We start from the raw sequence: 23,885 nt of genomic DNA on the forward strand, positions 1-23,885 counted from the left end.
AGATGACCAAATAAGATGTTTGTGTCTGTGAGGGAGCAGAAGTTGCTAGATTTTATTCTTGGCAGGCCTTCATTCTTTTTGAAGGTGTGATTCTATATACGGGGAGAGAGAACTCAAGAAAACGGGATTGAGAGTGGCAAATTTAAAAGATTCTTCTAACTATGAAATCGTAATGGTTATACCAATTATTCTTTTATTATAGGTACACAATGTTTTAAATAGCGGATAACGGTGCTATAGTGGCACTATAGCAGTTTTCGCGAATCTGTCGCTATGATGACTGTAGTATAAAATAGCGCGCTATACCGGGCTATAGCGGCGCTAATAGCGTTTTGAGGACCCTGTCGCTAAATTCTATAGCCCGCTAGTTAAAACATTGTAGGTACATCTTGTCATAATCGTCTATAAAGCTTTAGAGTAACTTGTGAAATACTTATGTTTTACAATAATATTGTTGCCCTAATTATTGTTAACACATTTCTCAGCTTAATTGTCTCTGCAATAATTCTTTCTATACACCATATCTTTATTCCAAAAAAAAAAGATGGCACACTACACCTCAATTTGACTCTCGCCGGAAAAATGAATACGCTAAAGTGCAAAAGACAATTGTTTGATAATATATTACTTTTGATGTAATCATATTGCAACATAAACATTCTCTCAAAAAAAATAGCAACATAAACACTATATATGATGAAGGAGAAAGCAAACAATAAATGGCACATTAGCAAAACATTACTGTGCAGGAAAAAATTACTTTGCCATCCACAATAAATAATACGCACCCAAATACAAATGGCTAATTGACATCTTAGCAAATGCGGTCACTAACAAGGAACTAAATACCATTTCCAATCCGAATTAAATTAAGGAAAGACGAACATGGATTTGAGCTGAAAAGAGGACTAGGTGGTGACAACATCACCTATCCCTCTCACTTTAACCATCTTTTGATGTCTTAAAGCAGCTTCTTATAGCCTGTTTCATTACAACCATATGATTCACCGGAAATGTAAAACAAGGCAAAAAAAAAAAACAATCGAACTGACTACAACTACATTCTCATACTAGTATTGCTAGCGTGAACAAATTACACTCCCCCCCATAAAAAGGTTATTGATTTTGCACAAAAGAAGTTCCAAGTAGTTTTAAAACATGTTTATACATTTGCTTGCTTCATCCCAGTTAGCATTTTTTTCTAACTTTTTGTAGCTCTTAAAAAATAAATCGTTCTTTAAATTCTAGGACGTATTTGCTTGCCTCTATTTATTAGTCATATTTGTCATCAATTGGCTGCCATGTCATACCAAAAGATGTAATGGTAATAATTGTGTGCTTTTTTTTTGAATGGAGAGAGAGCATTCTGTAATTGAATTAAACACAACATGGATCGCCTCTTGTGCTCATAGTTAATTAGATGCATGGTTCTACTGTAGCTCAATGCAAAATAATTTTTCAGTCCTCCTTGGCCAATCTTATGATCAGTCAAATTTTTAATCTCAGATAGAGGATTTCTGAAATAGTCTTAATCTTTAAAAATTCATTCTGGCAAGGATTTTTTTTTTCGACGAGGGAAAATGAAAAGGAGTGAGAAGAAGAAGATTCAACCACACGGTTTCAACTTTCAAAAAAACCCACAGTTTCAACTTTCAAAAAAACCCACAGTTTCAGATTACCCTAGGGTGCATCTGGCAAAAATCCATCCACTTCGTCACGTCCTCTGCGGCTCTTCCCCTCGCCTCCCTTCGGTCTCCTCTCCCCGGCGAAGGCAGGAAAGACGGGCTCACGCGAAAAAAAGCTGACGCCCACGCGCCCTCGGGCACCCCGGCGACGCGTGATCAGATTCGAGGCTCCAAGCCTCCAATCCCCTCCCCGTCGCCCCCCTCGCCAAAATCCACCCGAAGCCGCGGGAATCTGGCTTGACTCGGGCTCCCGATCTCGCGCTCGATCCCAGCCCATTGGGAGGTCCTCGAGCCTCCCGCCAGATCTCAGCGCCGCTCGTTCGATTCGGTGGTGGGAGGCAGGGGAGGGGAGGGGAGGGCGGGCGGGCGGGATGAGCGCGCGCATAAAGGATATGGTGCGCGTTGCCACGGCGCGGCTGGGCGGCGAGCAGGCTGGCGGTGGCGGGGCCTCCTCCTCCTCCTCGGGCTTCGTGCGCCGGGAGTCCACGGCGCGGCTCGGCGGCGCGGGCACCAGCTTCCGGAGGCAGCCGCAGCCGATGGCGCCCACCGTGCGCACCGTCTACTGCAACGACCGCGAGGCCAACGCGCCTGTCGGGTACAAGGTACGCCGCGCCCGCTCCGCGTTTCCGCTACGTCCGGTTTGGCCGGCCCGCCGGTTGGATCTCGGTGGCGTCTCGTGTGGTGTCGTTGGGTTGGAGCTGGATCGTCTGGCGCGATGAGCTAGCTCGCTCGTTCCTCGCGCTGTTCGTTTAGGATTCGATTCGCGAGGTTTGTGTTGCTACCCAGCCGCGAGTGCCCTGGTTGGATTGGAGCTTTGCCTGCGGTTTAGACAGTTGGTTTTAGGAGGTGGGAAATGGCAGATGTTAGGTACGATATTGCGATAAGGTAGTAGGGTGCTATTGGGAGGCAGCCGTAAGGTTTAGACGTCCACCATGTGGGAGGTGTGGACTTGAGGTACAGCATCTTGCTGTTTGGTTCTACCCCTAATCTTGGAGGTGCAAGCAAACCCTTGTGCTAAGCTTGTGTGCGCCTGCCTTGGATGGGGTGGCCAGCTAACCACTTGATTGCGTCAATTTTACACGCGAGAATCTGTGGCTATTGCCTGAAGATTCTTCATGTTTTAACTGACATTCTTGTGGTGTGGATCATACTATGCCTGGTAACTGTGGTTAATTGTCAATGAAACACCAGCACCGCAGATTGTTTGTTTGATTTCAGGTTATTTCCTTTGCAGTTTGTATTGGAATTGGTCCTGTTGGTAAATCCTTTTTTTCGTATGTAAATGCTGCAGCCGCAGTATAATTATGTGTATTTGTGGAGCTTTGGTGCATCACACGATGGCAACCCCCCTTCCATTCAGTGGCGGATCTAGAATCTCAACCTGGGGGGGGGGGGCTAATTTTCCCTTCTTCTTCTTCCATCCTCACTTTTTCTTCTTCCTCCTCCTCCTTTTCTTCTTCCTCCTCTTCATTCATAGTTGAAAATTCTTGGGGAGGCTTTGGGGGGGGGGGGTGGGGTGGGGTGGGGGGGGGGGCTCCATTGGATCCATTTATTTGTATCAAGTATTGATTATATGGCTATTTGAAGCTCATACTGTAAAGATCAAACTTTACAATGTGGCAATAAACATTAGTTTATTTGACGCTTTTACCATGACAATTGGCCCATTTTTCCTCCTCCATGATGCCATTTCCATGAAAATTGTCAATTCTATGAAGTACAATGGCAGGGTGTTACTTTTCTTTACTGTCGGCAACTAATGTTATTTTCCTGATTAACATTCTTTTGCATGCTTTATTTGTATTTCCAGGGAAATTCTGTGTCGACTACAAAGTACAGTATCCTGACTTTCTTACCTAAAGGACTATTTGAGCAGGTATTAATACATTATTTTTGTTCATCACACTTGTTACTGATCAAGCAACCTCTTGAGATTCAGCATCTGCATAGCAATTTTCCCTTCATTTTAAAATGGAAAGACACTATTTGTGTATATCAAATTTCATATGTGCAACCGAATGAATTTGCTTTGCTCCTCTTTTCTGTTCCACAAATACTAATTTGTCTTAAGAAGGAATATGGACATATTCTTAACTCAACAAAACACATATGGTCAATTTTCCTCTGTGCAAATTGATCTCTCCTAAAATTGTTCCTTTTCTGATCATCTTTGGATCTCTTAATTGGCTTAGCAAATTGCAATGGATTGATGATACGTCTACCTGGTTGCCAAATGTTACAGAGAATTTAATATTTGATTTTATTGTCTTTTCATATCATGCACTTGCTGCCAAATTGTACTATCTTGGTTGATGTTAACGCACACTGTGCTTTCAGTACAATCTAAGCTGATTTGTGTGACTTTTCATATCCGTATCTTCCTAGTTCACAGCCTTGTTAGATAAGGGGAGATAAGCTTTTTAATGAGCTTCATATACAGTTTTCATTTAATCAAAGTATGAGTGTTATTCACGTTTCCCGTGCCCAACAAACAGGCTTTTGCAACATAAAGTATCATCATCATATCATGCAGAAGTATTTGACCAGAAAAACCTGCCGTAATTCATTTGTCTTTTGCTCTGACAGTTCAGGCGGGTTGCAAATCTTTACTTTCTCATGATTTCAATCCTGTCAACTACACCTATAAGGTCTCTCTCTCCTCCTCTCAATGTATCTTCCTGGTCTATGAATCAACTTGCTCATTTATTTTTTGCTTTCCTTCAGCATTGATTTAACTTTGCACTTGTGTTCTCAGTCCAGTTCATCCTGTCACTAATGTTGTTCCCTTAAGTCTCGTGCTACTGGTGTCTCTCATCAAGGAAGCCTTTGAGGATTGGGTTAGTATTGCTATTCACTAATTTGTTCTGCCATGCTTAAATTAAGAAACCTGATGCCTATTCCTTTTCTTTGCTGCTCTTTGTACAGAAACGTTTCCAGAATGATATGTCAATTAACAATGCACATGTCGATATATTGCAAGGTCAACGTTGGGAAAGTACTCCATGGAAAAGACTGCAGGTTGGAGATATTGTGAGGGTAATGTCTGAAATGCCAATTTAGCATCTTGTTAGTTAATCATGTTATGTCTGAAATGCCAATTTAGTATCTTATTAGTTAATCAACATGTTCCTTTTTGAAAGTAATTGCTATGATTTTTTTCTATTTATGTTATTATGAGCTCTAATGGCATAAAAAGCTAATAGCGATGGCACTTCTTTAGTGCAGATCAAGCAAGATGGTTATTTCCCTGCTGACTTGCTCTTCCTATCCAGTACAAACCCTGATGGTGTTTGCTACATAGAGGTCCATATTCATTAATATTTTATTTATTTAGTTTCTCAATTCAATTATTCAACTGTAAACCTAATAAATATGCTTGGGAGAAAAAAAATCTTTCACTGATTTTAGATGAAAATTTTATCGCAGACAGCAAATCTTGATGGGGAAACAAATTTGAAAATAAGGAAGGCTTTGGAGAGAACTTGGGACTTCGTTACTCCTGAAAAGGCTTCCGGGTTCAAAGGTTTTGTGCCTTCTATTTTATGTTTTAGACCTTTTAGTTTGTAGTTGATTGAATTAAGGAAGCTGTGTCCTTTTCCTTAACTTCATGTTTGTCCTGTGTTATGTAACTTGAAGAAGTAAGGACCTTGTTATGTATATTCTCACTCTTCCTCTGGAATCAAAATATTTTTCACTGGCCAGTTTAGTTCGCCCAACAAAGTGAGTGGCTGGACTTCTTTCTTGTTTTGAACTCTGGCTAGAGTAACCATCCATTGAACCCATCTCCAGTTCCACAATCACCCACCAGGAAGGCTAAGCAAGATACAAAGTCAAGACAGCAGGAATCCAATCTAGTCATAGTAAAATGATCATTCAATGTAGACTTTTATCATAGGACAAATGAGCTTAGAATGGCGATGTAAGAAGTAGTATGGGATGAAATCACTTATAGATAGAAGTATGTTGTATGGCAGACAGATGACTTATAATGATTTAATTTTTGCTTGAGAAATGAGTTAATGACGTAGGGCTTCATATTTAACTTAGATAAACGGATTACAGGTGAAGTGCAGTGTGAACAGCCAAACAATTCACTTTATACATTTACTGGAAACCTTATTGTGGACAAGCAGACTATACCTCTCTCACCAAACCAGTTACTCCTACGGGTAAGCCTTTTTTCCCATGTTTTTTTTCTTTCAAAACCATACTGTTTTTGCTTGTTCTTAGATTTGAGACATGACAAGCTATTTGATAACCCATTGTTCAAATCCTTTTCACTGTGACCAGCAACACCTCTGGAGTTCCCTAGATTAGCCACATGATAATGCCTTCTTGAGAGTTGAGATCCTTCATGAAATGCTTCTAAAATGAAATTTTCATAGCTTTGAGAATTAGGATGACTATTATTGGTGAAGTGCATAATAACACAACTGTACCATGTTTAATTTGAAAAATATACTATACTAGAAGCGAATTGTGAAAGTTATGTCTCTCAAGATTGATAAGTAGTGGCTTTATACTTATAACCATAGTCTGTGGGTCTCAAGATTGAAAATTAATGGCCTTACTTATAACCATAGTCTTTGGGGACTTTAAAGAATATCCTCTGCTCCATGTTATAGGGTGCTTAGAGTTCATTTGCCATGATAGGAGAACATTCTTTTAGCGCTCCAGTGAATTTTGATATTTCATGTCTTGCATGGATTTATGCTTAAAAACTGCTTTCTCTTTTCTAGTCACCATCCTCATGCATTACGGCATTAGCGATACTTAAATATTCATTTTTATCTTTCTAATGTTTGCTTACATCAGATTGATTTGTGTCTCGTGCACACTTAATGGTCTAGTCTTTTTCACGCACAAACAAATATCTTGAGAGAACATTTATCATTGCCTTCTTGCTACAGGGATGCAGCCTTCGTAATACAGAATACATTGTTGGGGCTGTCATATTCACTGGGCATGAGACAAAAGTATGGGAATCATTCTGTTCCCTGTATATTTGATTTGGAAATCTGAACTTGTGATTTTATCATGTTTTGAATTTACACCAGTGGGAAAACTGTCACAGGTTATGATGAATTCTATGAACGTCCCCTCCAAAAGAAGTACATTGGAAAAAAAGCTAGACAAGCTTATCCTTGCTCTTTTTGCAACCCTCTTCTCAATGTGCGTTATTGGTGCCATTGGAAGGTCAGTTTTCATGCAATCCGCTTCTTATTTAATATACTTATTACTCTTGGATGTCAAAACAGCATGCCTGCTTCATTTATGAATACCTATGTCATTTATCATCATAAAATATATGTAGTCAAACTATTTTTCCTTTGGGAAGCAAGTTTCTTCATAAGTTCATATTAAACTTATACAAGTTGATTTATCACGAACAAGACTCACATTTTTTAAGTTATTAAGCTTCACAAAAGTATTGCAGTAGAATTGGTGGTGAAGGTTATGTTATGGAGGGTGTGTCATGTCCAAAACTTGTCACTGGAAGGAGTGTTTCTTTGGAACATTTGCTTTTCCTTTTAGGTTAACGTTTTGGATACTTATTACATTTGCATAGTCAATTAACATAATTTCATAATTATTTAGCTGAGAGCTCCCCACATAGTTGTGGTTGGGTCACTGGCTACCATTTAAATTTATATTCCTTGTTAGCATAAAAAATGAAATTATGTAACTAGATAACACAACTCACTAAGTGCATGCCATCTTCATCTAATAAAAGGGTTACGGCCCAGCTAGTTCAAGTTTTCTTTACATACAATTGCTTTTGCTGATCAAAGATATATCTGTCCTATTTTTCCTTTTGTCAACAGTGGTGTGTTTATTAATGAAAAGTACTTCTATCTTGGATTGCGTGGGAAGGTGGAGGACCAGTTCAATCCCAAAAACAGATTTGTGGTATATACTATTTTAGACAAATTTTCTTGTACCCAGTCTGTACATGTTGCTCTAAAACACTACTTCTGCTGCAGGTGACCATTTTAACCATGTTTACTCTAATAACCCTATACTCGACGATCATCCCAATTTCTCTTTATGTGTCCATTGAGGTATTTTGTTCAACTTGTTATTAGAATGTCCTATCCTATGTTCGGACTGTTGGAGCTTATGTTACCTTTGGTTGCCAGATGATCAAATTCATCCAGTGCACACAATTCATTAACAATGATCTTCACATGTACCATGCTGAGAGCGACACCCCCGCTTTGGCACGGACTTCTAATCTTAATGAGGAGCTTGGGCAGGTAATCTTTCCCTTTTGTCCCTTGATCCTCTTTCAATTTCAAGCGACCCAAGACGAGCTTGGTACGTCCGGATGAATTGACAGTTCTTGTGGAATGTGATTTGTCCACTGAGCAAAAATGTGGAATGGCTTGATTCTGTTCAAGCTGATACACAATCATGGGGCATTCCATTTTTTATGAGACTAAACTGAATGCAAAGTGGGATCTTGTTGTCAGATTTTAGTGATTACAAATAAATACATTTTTTGCACATTTCGCTTACTTTGGATTGAACTTATCATTAACATTATGGTTTCAGGTTGAATATATATTTTCTGACAAAACTGGAACGCTTACAAGAAATCTGATGGAGTTCTTTAAATGCTCTATTGGTGGAGAAATGTATGGAACTGGCATTACTGAGATTGAGAAAGGAGGAGCAGAGCGGGCTGGAATCAAAATCGATGATGATGAGGTGCAACTTCTTTGTTGTTGAAGCCATCAAAACTGTGTCATTGTATTTTCAAAATGAACAATATCTATATTCCTTTATCCACTTTCATAGGGTAAAAGATCAGCCAGTGCAGTTCATGAGAAAGGATTTAACTTCGATGACGCTAGAATCATGCGTGGTGCGTGGAGAAATGAACCTAATCCTGAAGCTTGCAAGGTAGATATTTGGGGTATTTTTGAAGCAATTTTTACTCCTGTGTGAAAAGCCATTTTAAAATTCTTTTCTTGCTGATTCAGATACTATGATTAATTCTAATTTGTGCTGGAAAGCTATCATTTATTTGCTCGTCTTATTTTTATTTTCAGGAATTCTTCAGATGCCTTGCAATCTGTCATACAGTTCTTCCAGAGGGTGAGGAGACACCGGAAAAGATCACATACCAAGCTGCCTCACCAGATGAGGCTGCACTTGTTGCTGCTGCTAAGAATTTTGGTTTCTTCTTTTACAGGTAATTCTATTGTCTTAGATTCTCAGACATCTTTATTTTTCTATGTTATATCCAGTATTACATGAGCAATCGTGCTTCCACACCTGCCGACCTGCGTAGCTACGCCCCTTTGCTGCCACTGGCCAGACCTCACTAGATCTATATTTTGGGTATTATTATTAAAATTTTTGAGTAAAATACTTGTACCACTGCCCTATTTGTAAGCATTTCCCATGAGTAGGTATAGTTCTATTTGTTGATATCCTTCGGGTTTTATGGTTCTATGTGAGTTGTTCCTTCATGTAATCTTAAATATAACACTGCTGAATGGTAATGTTTTGGGGGTGACATTATGCTTGTTTTGTAGGCGTACACCAACAACAGTTATGGTACGTGAATCGCACGTTGAAAGGATGGGGAGTATACAAGATGTTCCATATGAAATTCTAAATGTTCTGGAATTCAACAGGTGTGGTTTATTCGTTAATTTAAATGTAAATTCAGTGAGATGCAATCATTGTTTGGTGGTTTATATTTTATTGTACTGACAGTACGAGAAAGCGGCAATCGGTGGTTTGTCGTTTCCCAAATGGAAGACTTGTTCTCTATTGCAAGGTAATACAAGAAAGACAAGCTTGGTTTGGCTTCCGTTTTGTTATTAACTAACCTGAAACAATCTTTTTGTAAATAGGGTGCTGATAATGTCGTATATGAACGATTGGCTGATGGAAATCATGATATGAAAAAGACGAGCAGAGAGCATCTGGAGCAATTTGGTTCTGCTGGCTTGCGTACACTTTGCCTTGCCTATCGGGATCTTAGCAGGGAGCAATATGAAATCTGGAATGAGAAGTTTGTTCAAGCAAAGTCATCTTTACGAGATCGTGACAAGAAGCTCGATGAGGTTATTGGATCATCTTTTGGCTATTACTTCATCCTATGATGATTTAATGACAGTATGACAATGCATTTGTTTAATTATGTCCCTTTCTGTTAGAACTTCTAATGGATCTAAAAATTGTAGTATCCCTTCTTCCCTTGTTTGGATGATTTCTTATTTAAATGGGTTAACCTCATAAATTGTTAGAAGGAAGCTTGATTCAGTAACATGGAACATTTGAACTCAAGACATTGTTATCAAATTTTCCCTAAAAAATTTATTTGTGACATTCATTGGAGCTTTTCTGTTGTGAAAGAGTTTTCACGTTTCCATTACAAATTTGTGAAACTTATTCAGGCTTTCTTTTTTTTAGCATGGTTACATGAGCCGTGCTGCCTGTGCAAGTGGTTAGTTGTCACATGCGATTCTTGCAGTTTTGATTAGCTTGTTGTCACATGCTTTTACAATCATGCTAAGTGGCTAGAATATACCCAATTGGATATTAAATACTATTTTGCAATAAACTGCACTATTTATGTTAAAATCATTTCAGTAAATGTATTTTTCTTGTACAAGAGCAACGGTATGCTTTTATCTTTTCTTTGTTTTTTTCTGTGAAATGAGAACATATTTTCTGAGCGTTAATCTTTTCCCTTCCTATTTTAGAATTTACCTTTTTCGTTGGTATATTTCTGCATTTTGTGATTTTATCACACAATCACAGACTAACTGCATTGTATAAAGAAAAGGCGATCCTTCAAGTTGATGCTAAATTGTTCTATTATTGCTGGCTGAATTGTGATGTAATTTTCTTTTCTTCTTTACTTTAGGTGGCTGAATTGATTGAAAAAGACCTTATATTGATAGGCTGCACGGCTATAGAGGACAAACTACAAGAAGGGGTGCCAACCTGCATTGAAACTCTCTGTGCAGCTGGCATAAAAATTTGGGTGTTAACTGGAGATAAGATGGAAACAGCAATTAACATTGCATATGGTAAGCTTCCATCTACATCGATTAGTTTGCTTTACTTGTTCTGCTGAAACTATTCTTTCAATCAATTTTGGATTCTGGATGTTCTTTCCCTGATATCTCTTTCATCTGTCATATTCAGCATGCAGCTTGGTAAACAATGATACCAAACAGTTCATCATTAGTTCAGAGACAGATGCTATTAGGGAAGCTGAAGACAGGGTAAGATTCACATACTACTGCTCTTTGGAGAACATAAATAGTTTTTTGAGTTGGGTACTTGGGTTATTTCTATAGTTAAGTTGTCAGCCATAAAAAATTGAAATTAAAATAATGGGATAGCTTAACTGCAAACAGTTCATGCAAAGTAGGACATACAAATTGTTAAGTTCATTTGGTACTTGACTACTTGTGTTGCTGTGGTACTATGTATTTATAGGGTCTTGTTTATATTGGATATTAATCTTTATTTTGACTCGTGTTTCTGGATATTAGCTTTGGCCTCTATTACCTTGTTTTTTTCTCTTTTACATACCTTATGGTGCTTATTTTCTTGCATAGTCAGTATATGATCGTGCACAGTTGGTATTAAAGTAACTTCTTTTTTGAACAGCAGTGATGCATACTTTTGGGCGATATTATGATACTAGTTTTGGGGAAAATACATTTTTATTCTGCTACCAATTATTCTTTTAAATACAACAGCACACATTATTTTTCCATCTTTCTGCATGGATTGTGCTTCTTTAGTGCTTTAGCCTCCCTGTTTCATTGATGGTTGTCTTGCATGTGTCATGTAGCTCCCATTTTCTTATCCGTTGTACTTGGGTCAACAATAGCCAGCTGTATGATTGCAACCTGATGTAAATTGACTTTATGCCAGTAGTGTATACTTCACTGCATACCTACATGTGGCATATATAACACGTCCATTTTTTCAGGGTGACCCTGTGGAAATTGCGCGTGTTATCAAAGACTCAGTAAAACAGAGTCTGAAAAGCTTCCATGAGGAAGCCCGTCATTCTTTAATTAGCACCCCTGAAAGAAAATTGGCTCTCATTATTGATGGTAGATGCCTGATGTATGCACTGGACCCAACTCTTCGTGTGGATCTTCTTGGATTGAGTCTAATTTGCCACTCTGTTGTATGTTGCCGAGTTTCTCCACTGCAGAAGGCACAGGTAAATAACATTTCTTTCTCTACGACTTTCCTCCTCCCCAGGGAAGAATTAACAACCATTTTGTTGTTGGTAAGAAACACACCGAGACCCGAAAAGGAATCAATGCAGATATTACTAATCAGTATGCACTTGGTGCTTGTACTATTCTGGTTTGGTCTTTAGCTAGCATACTGTACACATGTGTTTGAGTAGCATTTCCAATGGACGACCATTCTGAGGGCACCATTTTCAGGGGTTCTTTAGTTATGTCTTATGTACTAATCTAGTATAGGGTGGTGCACCATTCTGGTGTTGTGACGCCATTCCGTTCCTCAAAACAAACAGGTAGGAAGTGAGGATTTGCTGGTCCCATATCTCAAGCATGGCAGTAGTCTCTGATTGACTGTATAGTTTCATTGCATAACCTAGTTCAAATGCTGACTTTTAATGCATATTGTAGGTTACAAGCTTAGTTAAGAAGGGTGCTCGAAAAATAACTCTCAGCATTGGCGACGGTGCTAATGATGTGAGTATGATTCAAGCTGCTCATGTTGGGATTGGCATTAGTGGCCAAGAAGGAATGCAAGCTGTTATGGCAAGTGACTTTGCCATTGCACAGTTTCGCTTTCTTACTGATTTGCTTCTTGTACACGGGCGGTGGTCTTACTTGAGACTGTGCAAGGTATGGTTATCATTGCTAACATTTAACTCTGCAAACAGTTCAAAGTGCTAAATATCAGATTTTCTGTTGCAGGTTATCACATACTTCTTCTACAAGAATCTGACATTTACACTAACTCAGTTCTGGTTCACTTTCCAAACTGGCTTTTCTGGTCAGCGATTTTATGATGACTGGAACCAGTCTCTATATAATGTTATCTTCACGGCACTACCTGTAATTATAGTTGGATTATTTGATAAGGTATTATTACTCTTGTTTATGAAGTTATGCTTCCACCTTCCTGCATTGCATTAAACTGACTCCTTTCAGGATGTGAGTGCGTCACTGTCGAAAAGGTACCCTCAGCTTTACAAAGAAGGAATCAGGAATTCATTCTTCAAGTGGAGAGTGATTGCAGTGTGGGGTTTCTTTGCTTTCTATCAGTCAATAGTGTTCTTTTACTTCACTGCATCTGCGAGCCGGCATGGTCAGGGTTCATCTGGCAAGATTCTTGGCCTATGGGATGTTAGCACTATGGCCTTTTCTTGTGTTGTGGTGACTGTGAACCTCCGCCTTCTCATGGCATGCAACTCTATAACGAGATGGCATTATATAAGTGTGGCAGGCAGTATAGTAGCCTGGTTTGTGTTTATATTCATATACTCTGCGATAATGACATCGTTTGACAGACAGGTCGGTTACTTATTTGCATTTTTCAGCAATCTATTATTCCAGTGGTGGCTTTCTTCCTTACTTACACTACAATTGCTTTTGCAGGAAAATGTGTATTTTGTGATTTATGTTCTGATGAGCACCTTTTTCTTCTACCTCACACTATTGCTTGTTCCGATCATCGCTCTGTTTGGTGACTTCCTATATCTATCGTAAGATACCTTGTTCATGTGCAATTATGACCTAGTTAGCATAATCGATCATGCAACCCATCACTGATCTTTTGTTGTTGTATCAGGATTCAAAGATGGTTGTTCCCCTATGACTACCAAATAATCCAGGAACAGCACAGGGACGAACCCCACGAGTACAGCAGAGTACAGCTGCCTGAGACCAGCCATCTAAGCCCAGAGGAAGCGAGGAGCTACATGATCTCGATGCTCCCTCGAGAATCTTCCAAGCACACTGGCTTTGCCTTTGACTCCCCGGGCTACGAGTCATTCTTTGCCTCACAGCAAGGCGTTGGCGTGCCACACAAGGCGTGGGATGTCGCCCGGAGAGCAAGCATGAAGCAGCAACGAGCAGGGAAATCCTAATTGCATGCGACCTCACGTTGTGTAAAGTTTTGTACATCCTGTTTTTTGATAGCAGACCACAGGGGTATGTATAGGTAGCCTTGTAGCCCTTTTTCGTGTTCATCAGTTGTTCACCCATATGTTGTGTTCGGATGAAGAGTAGGCATTGATCCAATTGGCTGTTAAGAATCACGCAGGAACATATTTGGTAGACAAACAAAGGTGATATGGGAAATTCAGTTAGCCAAATTCTTTCTGACGTTGATGGCATGTTGCACATCATTTTTCAAGTTCATTGCGTTACCTTTTCACCATGGTTTTAAAGGCGTTGCCTAGGCATTTGGGCGCTGCAGCTTGCTGGGCGTCTAGGCCGCCTAGCTATCCTCGCGAATGGCGTCCGCCTTCCTCTGTTAGGCGTCCGCCTTCCTCTGTTAGGCGTCAGTGGGACGCCAACCATGCTTTGGCGGACGCCCTGCTTGCGAGATGCAGAGTTTGCCGCCCGCTGCCCCCAAAATCGTTCCCGCGTGTGGAAGAGAGGGTTCCCGTGCGATACTTCCCGCCTGTCCGCTGCTGCGTGCGAAGAATCGGAGAGGGATAGAGATTAGGCGGGAGGTAGGGACGAGAAATAGAGAGAAGCAGAGAGGAAAGACTTGGATCGACGAAAGGGAGGCGGCTACTTCTCACCGGCGCATGGCGCCGACAGCTCTGCACCTCGCCCTCGGTCCATCCCTTCCAGCCGCCGGCACATCCGCTTCCCAGCTGCTCCTCGGCGTTTCCCCGCGCGACGCGTCAGATCCGGCCGCCTCTGCGTGTCTCCCGCTAGCTCCGTGGGTCTGCATTGTTGATAGCCAATTCTGACAGTTCAGAGGCCGACCGGTTAGACCGGTCGGTCCAGTTGTAATCCGAGTAGGCTTCGCTTTATTTTGGAAATTCTTGTATAAACCGACTTGGAGAGGGGTACGACTTCCCCGGCCTTTAAATATAAAGGCTAAGGCCGATTGAGGTATTCCCAATCGAATCAATCAAAATATCGCATTACTTTTTATCTCTCAAACCCTAGTCTTTTCCAACCCTAGATTGCTTTCTTCTTTCGTCTCGACGACGTTTGAAGACGTTCTGAGTGGCCTACCGACCTCAGAGCAACCCTAGCCGCGCAAGCTCCGACGGGGTCCCTCCCGAGCTCGCGTTTTTAGGTCTTCGCGGTTCTCTGCTCCACACCGGTCAGACCGGTCTACGGAACCGGTCAGATCGGTCCGCCAGGGCATCGCTGGTTCAGATCGTTTTGACGATCTCCTGCGCGTTCTAGCGCATTCGAGTGTGTTGGCGCGATTCTGTGTCAACACACTTTTGGCGACTCCGTTGGGGAAAGATTAATATGGTTTTAAAACCGATCTAATCTACTCCTTGAAGAAAATGGGCTCTTCAGAGATCGACAAGGAAAACATCATCACGACTACAATGGAGGAGCTCACCGAAGAGGAGCACAAGGCCTACCTTCTTGTGGAGGAGCACGCCAAGACACAATTCTTGAAAGGCTTCAAGAAGGATCGTGGTGGCCTCGTCAAGAGGGTGGAGGAGTTCGTACTGCCGTCTCTCAAGCTTAGCAAGTATAAGATTGAAGAGATCCCCAATGTAAGCCTCTCTCCCTCTGATATGTTTGATAGAATGTCATCCATAATGGATCAAAAGATTGTTGTTGCACAAGCTGCTGCGGGTGACATTTTGATTAAATTGAGTAGTGATGTTGATGCGCTTAAAGGTAAACAACCCATGTCAGTTCCTAACTCATTAGATACGAGTTCGGCTACCCCTGAGTTCACATCTGAACCACTCTATGGTATGCCATCGAACTCATTCTTAGGGCAAACCCCGCCACCGTCGACCGTGCACACAGCACTAGCCGGACCGGTCCCACAGACCGGTCAGACCGGTTACTCAGTACCATCGCCGACGCCTCTCGAAACAATTCCAGGTTCGGCTGCACCTAGCCGAACTAATGAATTGTCACTGTATACACCACCTCGTACTACTACTGTAGCGGGAGGGCCTCGAGGATCTGGACCTAACCAAGGACCGATCCCGACTTCTTCACAGATGATGGCGCATGGAAATTCTAATGCACATCATTTTTTTGAGTTTTATACCAGCCAGCACTATCACGCCGATTTTCTTAAGTTCAAAGAAGATCTGGCAAATGCGATTAAAAGTAAGCTTGTTGTGGATATGGGTACTACGCGTTTGTATCAAAAACCTTATCCCGCCGAGTTTGATTTTACCCCTTTTCCTGCTAGTTGGCGTATTCCTGAGTTTACTAAATTTAATGGTGATAATTCTCGTACGACTTGGGAACACATTAGTCAATATGTCTTGCAGTTGGGAGAAGCCGGTTTCAATGACGCTTTGCGTGTGCGTTTATTTTCTTTATCTTTGACTGGAACGGCTTTCTCTTGGTTTTCCTCACTTGCTCCTAATTCTATTCGCAATTGGGCTCAGTTGGAGCATAAGTTTCATGATCACTTCTTTTGCGGGGAGACCGAAGCAAAATTGTTGGACTTAACATCAATTAAGCAAAGACGTGATGAATCTTCTTCGGATTGTTTCAAAAGATTTAAAGAAATTAAAAATCGGTGTTTTAGTTTGACAATTTCCGAAAAGGATTTGTCCTTTAATGGTTTACGTTCTTATTTGAAAGAGAAACTCGAGGGCTTTGAATATCATACTGTGAATTTCTTGCAAGTCAAAGTCATGGGTTTAGAGTTTAAACTTAAAAATACCAAAGATACTTTCAAGCCTCATCGGTCCAACACACATATTCTTGATCATGATTCGGATAGTTCGGATGATGATAGCAAGGAAGTATATGCTGCTGAGTTCAAACCCGGTTCAGTTCCGTCTCTCAAGCCAATTCAAAAGAATCGGCAACAGGAGCTGAAATTTAAATTTGATGTTTCTAAGTGTGATCGGATTTTTGATGAATTGCTTAAGAATGGTAACATCCGATTGTCACATGCTATTCCATCTCCCGACGAACTTAAATGACATGCATATTGTAAGTGGCATAACTCTACATCTCATGCTACTAATGATTGTAATGTTTTTCGTCGACAGGTACAATCGGCAATTAATGTAGGACGATTGGTACTTTCTGAGATGCAAATTGACAAGGCTCCTTTCCCTGTTCATACACTGGAATTTAACAATCCAAAGGTACTCATTCGGCCGGAACAAGCCGAAGGAGTTAAGGGGAAGCATGTTGTCATCGGTGATCCAAGACCGATGAACACAAGTGACAAGATCCTTGCCCGGAAAGTTATCAAAGAGAAGACTGATGATGGCAAGGATACTCTGAAGATCATTGTCAGAAGTCCCAGACTCGGGGGGGGGGGGGGGGGGCAGGGAAGCTCTCCACCAGAAAATCGATCTGCTGATCAGGCACGACCGGTCAGACCGGTCAGACCGGTTCCTCCAGCCAGTCATACCGCTCTGGTGACCATCCCCGGACTTTCAAGCCAAAGCGTCCGGAAGTGGGTACTTGGAAGACCAACGAGGTGAAGGGGCAGGGAAGGGCTGCTAATCAGAAGCCCACCTTTGACCAGTTGTTGAACAAGTACACAAAGGCCGTTCAAAAAGATCGGCCACTAAAAAAGAGACCGCGATCGCCACCGCGCCAAGATCGTCCAGTGTCTACAAGGAGAGAATCCAGCAGGCGTAGAGGTGATGTTGTCACATTGTATCCTCCCCAGAAGATGTATGCTACCATGCCATGGGTCCCACCGGTGTCAAGTGCAAGAAATCTGGCATGGGAGCATGAAGGGATATGGATGCAGTATTTCCCGATGCCTTATCCTCCACATTATCAAGGGGAAAGCTCCAGGGTGCCCGTGCACGGCCGATTGGGACCATGCCAATCTGGTCCAGTGCTGCAGCATGCACCGGTCAGACCGGTCGCCATGGATCGGTCAGACCGGTCTCACCAGAGGCCGGGCCAGGTTCCTGCTCCAAGATTCGAGTATCGCATCAAGGAAAAGAAAGAGGAGCAGAAGCCTGTTGCTGATCCAGAGAAGCCTAAAACCGATGTTGTTCAAATCGGTGAAGTCAAGGTGCCCATAAAGGATACGAGCAAAAAGCCGATGGACATAGAGAAATCGGTTGAGGTTCCTTCACAAAAGCCGGTCATGGCCAATGATCATGAGGCCGGTAGCAGCAAGAGCGCAGCAAATAAGTACCATCAGCCTAGGTGGTGCCCTTCAGGTTTAACTCATACACAGAAGAGGAAATTGCAGCGCCTTCGCAACAAAGAAAAGAAGGAGCAGGAGAAAGAGAAGATGAGGGATGAGGACTTCAACAGATACAGGCCCATGTTCCCTCAGAGCAAGGTTTGGAAGGTCAAGACAGCTGATCAGCCAGCCAGATCGGTCGGACCGCCGTAGCCGACCGGTCAGACCGGTCAGATAGACCGGTCAGACCACTCTGACCAACCGGTCAGGCCGGTAGAGCCTACTGTAGAGCCAGCAGCCGAATCGGCACCGCCCGTTTCGGTTACTTCTGTAGACGAAGCCCCAGCAGTTCCTCTGACGGCAGAAGACGAGGAATTGGTGAATTATAAAGCGTCTCCAGAGTGCACCAACTTGGAGATTAATGTGGTGCACTTGTCTTCGGATTACTTCGTGGTTCCGGAAGAGGATTTCGCTCATCTTCAGTTTGGGCCCCGTGAAGCTGTGTTCCAGAACCCAAGCGAGAAGGACAACCATCTGAAGGCTCTTTACCTGAGGGGACACATCAATGGGAAGCCGGTGACTCGCATGCTAGTGGATGGTGGGGCCATTGTAAATCTTATGACCTACTCGCTGTACAAGAAGCTCGGTGGCCAAGACGAGGACTTGATCAAGACAAACATGACGGTCAGTGGTGTTGGAGGGAGCGAGCCCCTTAGTGCCAAGGGAGTTGCTTCCATGGAGCTCACCATTGGGAGCAAGACGCTTGCTACGCCTTTCTTCGTCTCGGAGGTGCAAGGTAACTACAATTTGATTCTTGGGAGGGATTGGATTCATGCAAACCAGTGCGTTCCTTCTACCTTGCATCAGTTTCTTGTTCAGTGGATCGGCGATGAGGTTGAGATTGTCCATGGGGACACTTCATCCTTTGTTGCTTTAGCCGATTCGGATTCTATTAGTGCACACGACAACGTCAAGTGTTTATCGGGCGTGGATCTGTCCGATTATGATTTGATTAGTTGCACTAAGGATGGTTTTGTTTCTGCTGTACTAAAGCCGATGGATAATCAGCTAAATCATTTAATGTAAATCAGATGAGTACAACAGAAGCTCCAGAAGCGACCGGTCAGACCGCTTGTGCCGACCGGTCAGACCGGTCCAGTCTCATTCGGTGCACAGAGCCGACCGGTCAGACCGGACACCCCGACCGGTCAGACTGGTCTAACACAGAGTGGTTACAGCAGAGGCTAGATCAGTATCAGGCGCGTACGAAAGATATGTGTGAAGCCATTGAAGATTCTAATGATCTAGACAAGCTGGGCCAAGGGTTTGCATCGGCCGATCCTTTAGAAAAGGTAGACATTGGTGATGGAACTATCCCTAGGCCGACCTTTGTAAACAAAAATTTATCGGCTGAATATAAAGCTGATTTGGTTAATTTATTGAAGGAATATGTTGATTGCTTTACTTGGGAGTATCATGAAATGCCCGGTTTAAGTCGTGATCTTGTTGAGCATTGTTTACCGATTAAAGCCGGTTTTAGACCTTATAAACAACTGGTTAGGCATTTCAATCCCATTATTTATGACCGAATTAAAACTAAAATTAATCGTTTACTTGATGCTGGATTTATTTGGTCTTGTCGTTATGCTGATTGGATCTCTAATATTGTGTCCGTTGAGAAAAAGGATTCAGGGAAAATTAGAGTGTGCATTGATTTTAGATATCTTAATAAAGCTACTCCCAAGGATGAATATTCTATTCCTATATCCGATATGTTGATCAATGAGGCTTCCGGACATCGTGTCATTAGTTTTCTTGATGGTAACGCTGGTTACAATCAAATATTAATGGCCGAAGAAGATATATCTCAAACGGCCTTTAGATGTCCAGGATTTGTCAGCTTGTTTGAGTGGGTTGTTATGACTTTTGGTTTGAAAAATGCGGGTGCTACTTATCAAAGAGCTATGAATTTAATCTTCCATGATTTGCTTGGTGTCATCTTGGAGGTGTACATTGATGATATTGTCATTAAATCGGCTGGTTTAGATCATCATTTAGTCGATTTGAGACTTGCTCTTGAGAGGATGCGCCGGTATGGTTTGAAGATAAATCCACTCAAATTAAATCGATGTTTTTACTCCTATTCTTCGGTTAAAAGATGAAACCAAATTTACTTGGGAGTTAAAACAGCAAGAAGCGTTTGAGAAGATCAAGATTTATTTATCTTCGCCACCCGTACTCAAAGCACCTATGAGAGGAGTACCTTTCAGACTTTATGTGGCTGCTGAAGACAAAGTTATTGTGGCTGTTTTGACTCAAGAAACCGAAGGGAAGGAGTATATCATTACATATTTAAGCCGACGACTTATTGATGCGGAGACGAGGTATACATTTACTGAGAAGTTGTGTTTGTCTCTTTATTATGCTTGTACCAAATTAAGACATTATCTACTTTCTAGTACTTGCATAGTAGTATGTCAAACCGATGTGATCAAACATATGTTACAAAAACCGATTTTGAGTGGTAGAATCGGCAAGTGGGCTTATGCTTTGGTTGAATATAATTTGGCTTGTGAACTTTTAAAATCTATGATAGGCCAAATTGTAGCAGATTTTATTATTGAGCATCGGATTAATGACAAGCATGATCTATAAGTCGGCTATATTACTTGCACACCATGGAACATGTACTTTGATAGATCGGTTTGTGATGATGGTTAAGGGATTGATGCTGTTCTTATTTCTCCGAATGATGCTATTTTTGAATTTTCAAACCGATTGGAAGAAGAGTGCACAAATAACCAAGTTGAATATGAGACTCTTCTATTTGGCTTGGAATTCTGACCAGTGATACGGCTGCTGGTTCTGATTCGGCCAAAAAAGATGATTCAATTGTCTCGGCCGAAGTCCAGGATTGGAGGGTTCCACTTATATCGTATTTAAGAGATGCTGGTCGTGGTGCAGAGAGAAATTGTCCCGAAATCTTTAAAATCTTTTCCATCGTTGAGTTCAAATAGTTCTAAATCTTTTTCTGTCCAAACTCCCGATGTCCCGAAATCTTTCCCGGCGATCCGCCGTTCCGACACCCGTACCAATCCCCATCCAATCTCTCTGTTTTCTTTCCCCGTTTTACGTGCGCATCGCTTCCCGCCGAAGCCGCGCAGCGTGCACGTGGCCAACCGCCACGAATCGCGCCGGCAACTCTCTCTTTCCCTCTCTTTTTTCTTTTCTTTTCTTTTCCTTTTTCCTTTTTCTCTTTTCTTTTCTCCTCCTTCTCTTCGTTCCTTCTCCCTTCTTCTCCCACGCGCGGCACGCCAGGGCGCTGAGCGCCGGCCCCCACCCCTTCTCTACTTGCGCGACCGCCCCTGCTCCCCCGTCCCCTCCTCTGCGTGCCGTGCCCCCTTGCCCGCCTCGGCACTCGCGCCCGCCACGACGAGCCGCCTGCACAGCGCCGCCGAGCAGAGCTCGGCACAGCCTGCCACCCCCCTGCGCCGCACCTTCCCTGGACGCGCCTCCCCCGCTACGCACCACCGCCCACCCGTCGCGTCGCCTGTGCGCCGTCACCTCCGTGCCACCGAGCCGCCCCCACCGCCATTAGTGCGGCTGAGCTCGCCGGCCGGCCAACCACCATGTCCCCGCCCCATCCTTGCTTCGCCCGGCCTTTAAATAGGCCTCCGCGCGGCGCTTCACCCCCGTGAACACCTCCGCTGCCGCTAGCCACCTCCCCCGACCCTCTAGCGCCGCCACCACGGCCATAGCTGCCCGCCTCCCGCCGGCCGCCATGGACGCGCCTCCACCTGCCACCTCCGCTCGGAGTAAGTGGGGGAATCGAACCCCCAGGGCCTCCTCGTGCTCTCCCCCTCCTCCATGGCCACCGCCGCGCCACCAGGGCCGCCGGCCAGGCGCCGCCGGCGCCATTCCCCACCCTCCTCTGTTTCCCGTGACGAGAGGAGGAAGAAGGAGGGCAATTTTGCCCTGAGCCCACTACCTTCTTTCCTATTTCTTAAAGAGCCCCTCTTTCTATAGATCCCTTTTAAAAGAAACCCCCCTCCATCTTTAGTTATTCCAAATCAACCCCTCCACTATATAAAACATTTATGAATAGGTCCCTGCCTAATTTCCAGAGTAACCCAAACATTTTCCAAAATTATATTGAAGACCTTCACCCCGAGAATATTTCCAAAGAAGCCCTCCCTATTTTCCCTATTTAGGAAATAACCCTTCCCCGTATAGATTTAATTCTAAATAAACCCCTGCCCATCTTCAGAGTAGCCCGGATATTTTCTAAAATTCTAATCAAGCCGCTGTCATCTCAAAACTATTTACAAATAGACCCCCGGATCCTTATTTATCCCCTAAACCCGTCTTCGGCCTATCATTTCATGCGCCAAAAATCCTCTGTTTGCCCCGAAACTTTACCACACCTTCGGCCATGCCATTAAGAAATCTCCCAAAAATATTCTTTCTACCATCGTTTCTTAAGTTATTCCTGATTAGAGCTCAACGATAAAACATTTATTTCTTTTTATTTATTGTGTTTTTGTGTGCGCCGTAGATCACGCTGTGAATGAGGGAGAACCCGTCGACGAGCAGTACCGCGAGCAGGTGTGCGAGGACTAGCACCACTAGCCCGAACCCGAAGGATAGTACTTCGATCAGGACTTCCCGGAAGGCTTTGTGAACGGCAAGTTCAATCTCATCCTTTGATTGCATATTTCGACCCAGCTTCATAAACACAACCTATTGGCCTGTTTTATAAAATTGCATATATTTTTACTACTAAAACATGGTTGGATAGCCACCCCTTGATTTGTGATAACCATTCCTTGACCACCTAGATTAACATCTATATATGATTTAATCTTTATGGATGTTAATCGCTGCTAAAGCGCCACTTAGGACCCGGTACTCGTTTTATTACACATAAAAATGGTTACAACATGCTTTACAAAAGGGAAAATGCGTGAGTATTAAGAAAAGGGAAATTGGGTTATAAAGAATAAAATGTTATGATGGGATGGATGAATGGCATTCCCTGTGTGGATTGTCATATGTTGGAGGCTCGTACCGATGTGGTTGAGCAAGAAGGTTGGGAGATATCCATCTTGTCGCAGTTAAGGACCGGGTTGATGTATCATCTTGCCTAACTCAACTATAGTGCAAACCACTTGACCGTTGTGTGTGGTAACGGCTTAGCATAAACCCCACTAGTTAGTCTGATAGCCATCATGAGAGCTGAGAGCAACGGGTGATCAAGGAGAAGGGATGAGGTCATAGTGACTTATGCCCCGGTTAACCTCAGTGATAGGTCAATGGCCCCTTGGTGGAGTCTGTGTTGGCTAGTCATGTCTAGCTATGGTGGGTAATGGCTTTGTTGGGATCTGCATCGACACTAAGGTGATCGTGCTGTGGTACCCCACTTGTGGGTAAAGTTGTACACCTCTGCAGAGTTAAAACCTATTCGAATAGCCGTGCCCACGGTACTGGGCGAGTTACGGTTTGGTCACATAACTAGCTTCTGGGATGGATGGTTCCATGGTGTGAGTTGTTTTTGGAAGGTGTCCGGCAGATGTGCCATGAGCTACTGCGGATGAGGAGTCCGGTAGCATTTAAAATTTGGATCCTTTGTGTAGGATCAACCCCACTGATTACTCAGTTACTAAAGAATTGCTTTGGGAGAAACTCTTTTCAAAAATGAACCCTTGCATGTGTAAAATCTAGCTTTACTGCAAATAAACCTCAGCCTTATCCTTGGTTTATCCTGTGCATATCTGTGTTACCCCCTCTGTGGATGGGGTTGGACTTATTGAGTACTTTTGTACTCACCCGATATATATTTGTGGTTTTCTTCAGAGGAAGATCCGGACTTCGTTGTTGAAGACGTCG

The 23,885-nt window shown here is 42.8% G+C and overlaps 1 protein-coding gene across 6 annotated transcripts; it reads left to right on the plus strand.

The window, feature by feature from the left end:
- The first annotated feature begins 1,738 nt into the window (after positions 1-1,738).
- Positions 1,739-14,041, plus strand: LOC120651075 (phospholipid-transporting ATPase 3-like). 6 transcript variants are annotated; one of them, XM_039928435.1, is made up of 27 exons: positions 1,739-2,287; positions 3,496-3,561; positions 4,272-4,333; positions 4,441-4,522; positions 4,611-4,721; positions 4,911-4,988; positions 5,112-5,208; positions 5,748-5,854; positions 6,596-6,661; positions 6,760-6,881; positions 7,511-7,595; positions 7,670-7,747; positions 7,826-7,942; positions 8,241-8,396; positions 8,487-8,591; positions 8,741-8,883; positions 9,230-9,331; positions 9,414-9,477; positions 9,554-9,766; positions 10,573-10,738; positions 10,857-10,936; positions 11,656-11,895; positions 12,335-12,556; positions 12,629-12,796; positions 12,866-13,228; positions 13,313-13,419; positions 13,506-14,041. In XM_039928435.1, exons 1-27 carry the CDS (start codon positions 2,057-2,059, stop codon positions 13,801-13,803), a joined length of 3,729 nt encoding a protein of 1,242 aa, XP_039784369.1. In that variant the 5' UTR covers positions 1,739-2,056; the 3' UTR covers positions 13,804-14,041. The 6 variants fall into 6 exon arrangements, with proteins under 6 accessions (XP_039784369.1, XP_039784370.1, XP_039784372.1 ...); XM_039928436.1 differs by having other exon boundaries at positions 2,125-2,287; positions 4,277-4,333; positions 13,506-14,027; XM_039928438.1 differs by lacking the exon at positions 1,739-2,287 and having other exon boundaries at positions 4,446-4,522; positions 4,906-4,988; positions 13,506-14,027.
- The last annotated feature ends 9,844 nt before the right edge of the window (positions 14,042-23,885 follow it).

The sequence above is a fragment of the Panicum virgatum genome, chromosome 9K (assembly GCF_016808335.1).
Source record: "Panicum virgatum strain AP13 chromosome 9K, P.virgatum_v5, whole genome shotgun sequence".
NCBI classification, from domain to species: Eukaryota; Viridiplantae; Streptophyta; class Magnoliopsida; order Poales; family Poaceae; genus Panicum; species Panicum virgatum.

Excerpts from the sequence above, each read along its gene's own strand:
- LOC120651075 (XM_039928435.1), top strand. The coding sequence starts at position 2,057 with ATGAGCGCGCGCATAAAGGATATGGTGCGCGTTGCCACGGCGCGGCTG. Across the intron at positions 6,662-6,759 it reads TCACTGGGCATGAGACAAAA|GTTATGATGAATTCTATGAA; the intron begins GTATGGGAATCA and ends AAACTGTCACAG. Across the intron at positions 9,332-9,413 it reads AATGTTCTGGAATTCAACAG|TACGAGAAAGCGGCAATCGG; the intron begins GTGTGGTTTATT and ends TTGTACTGACAG.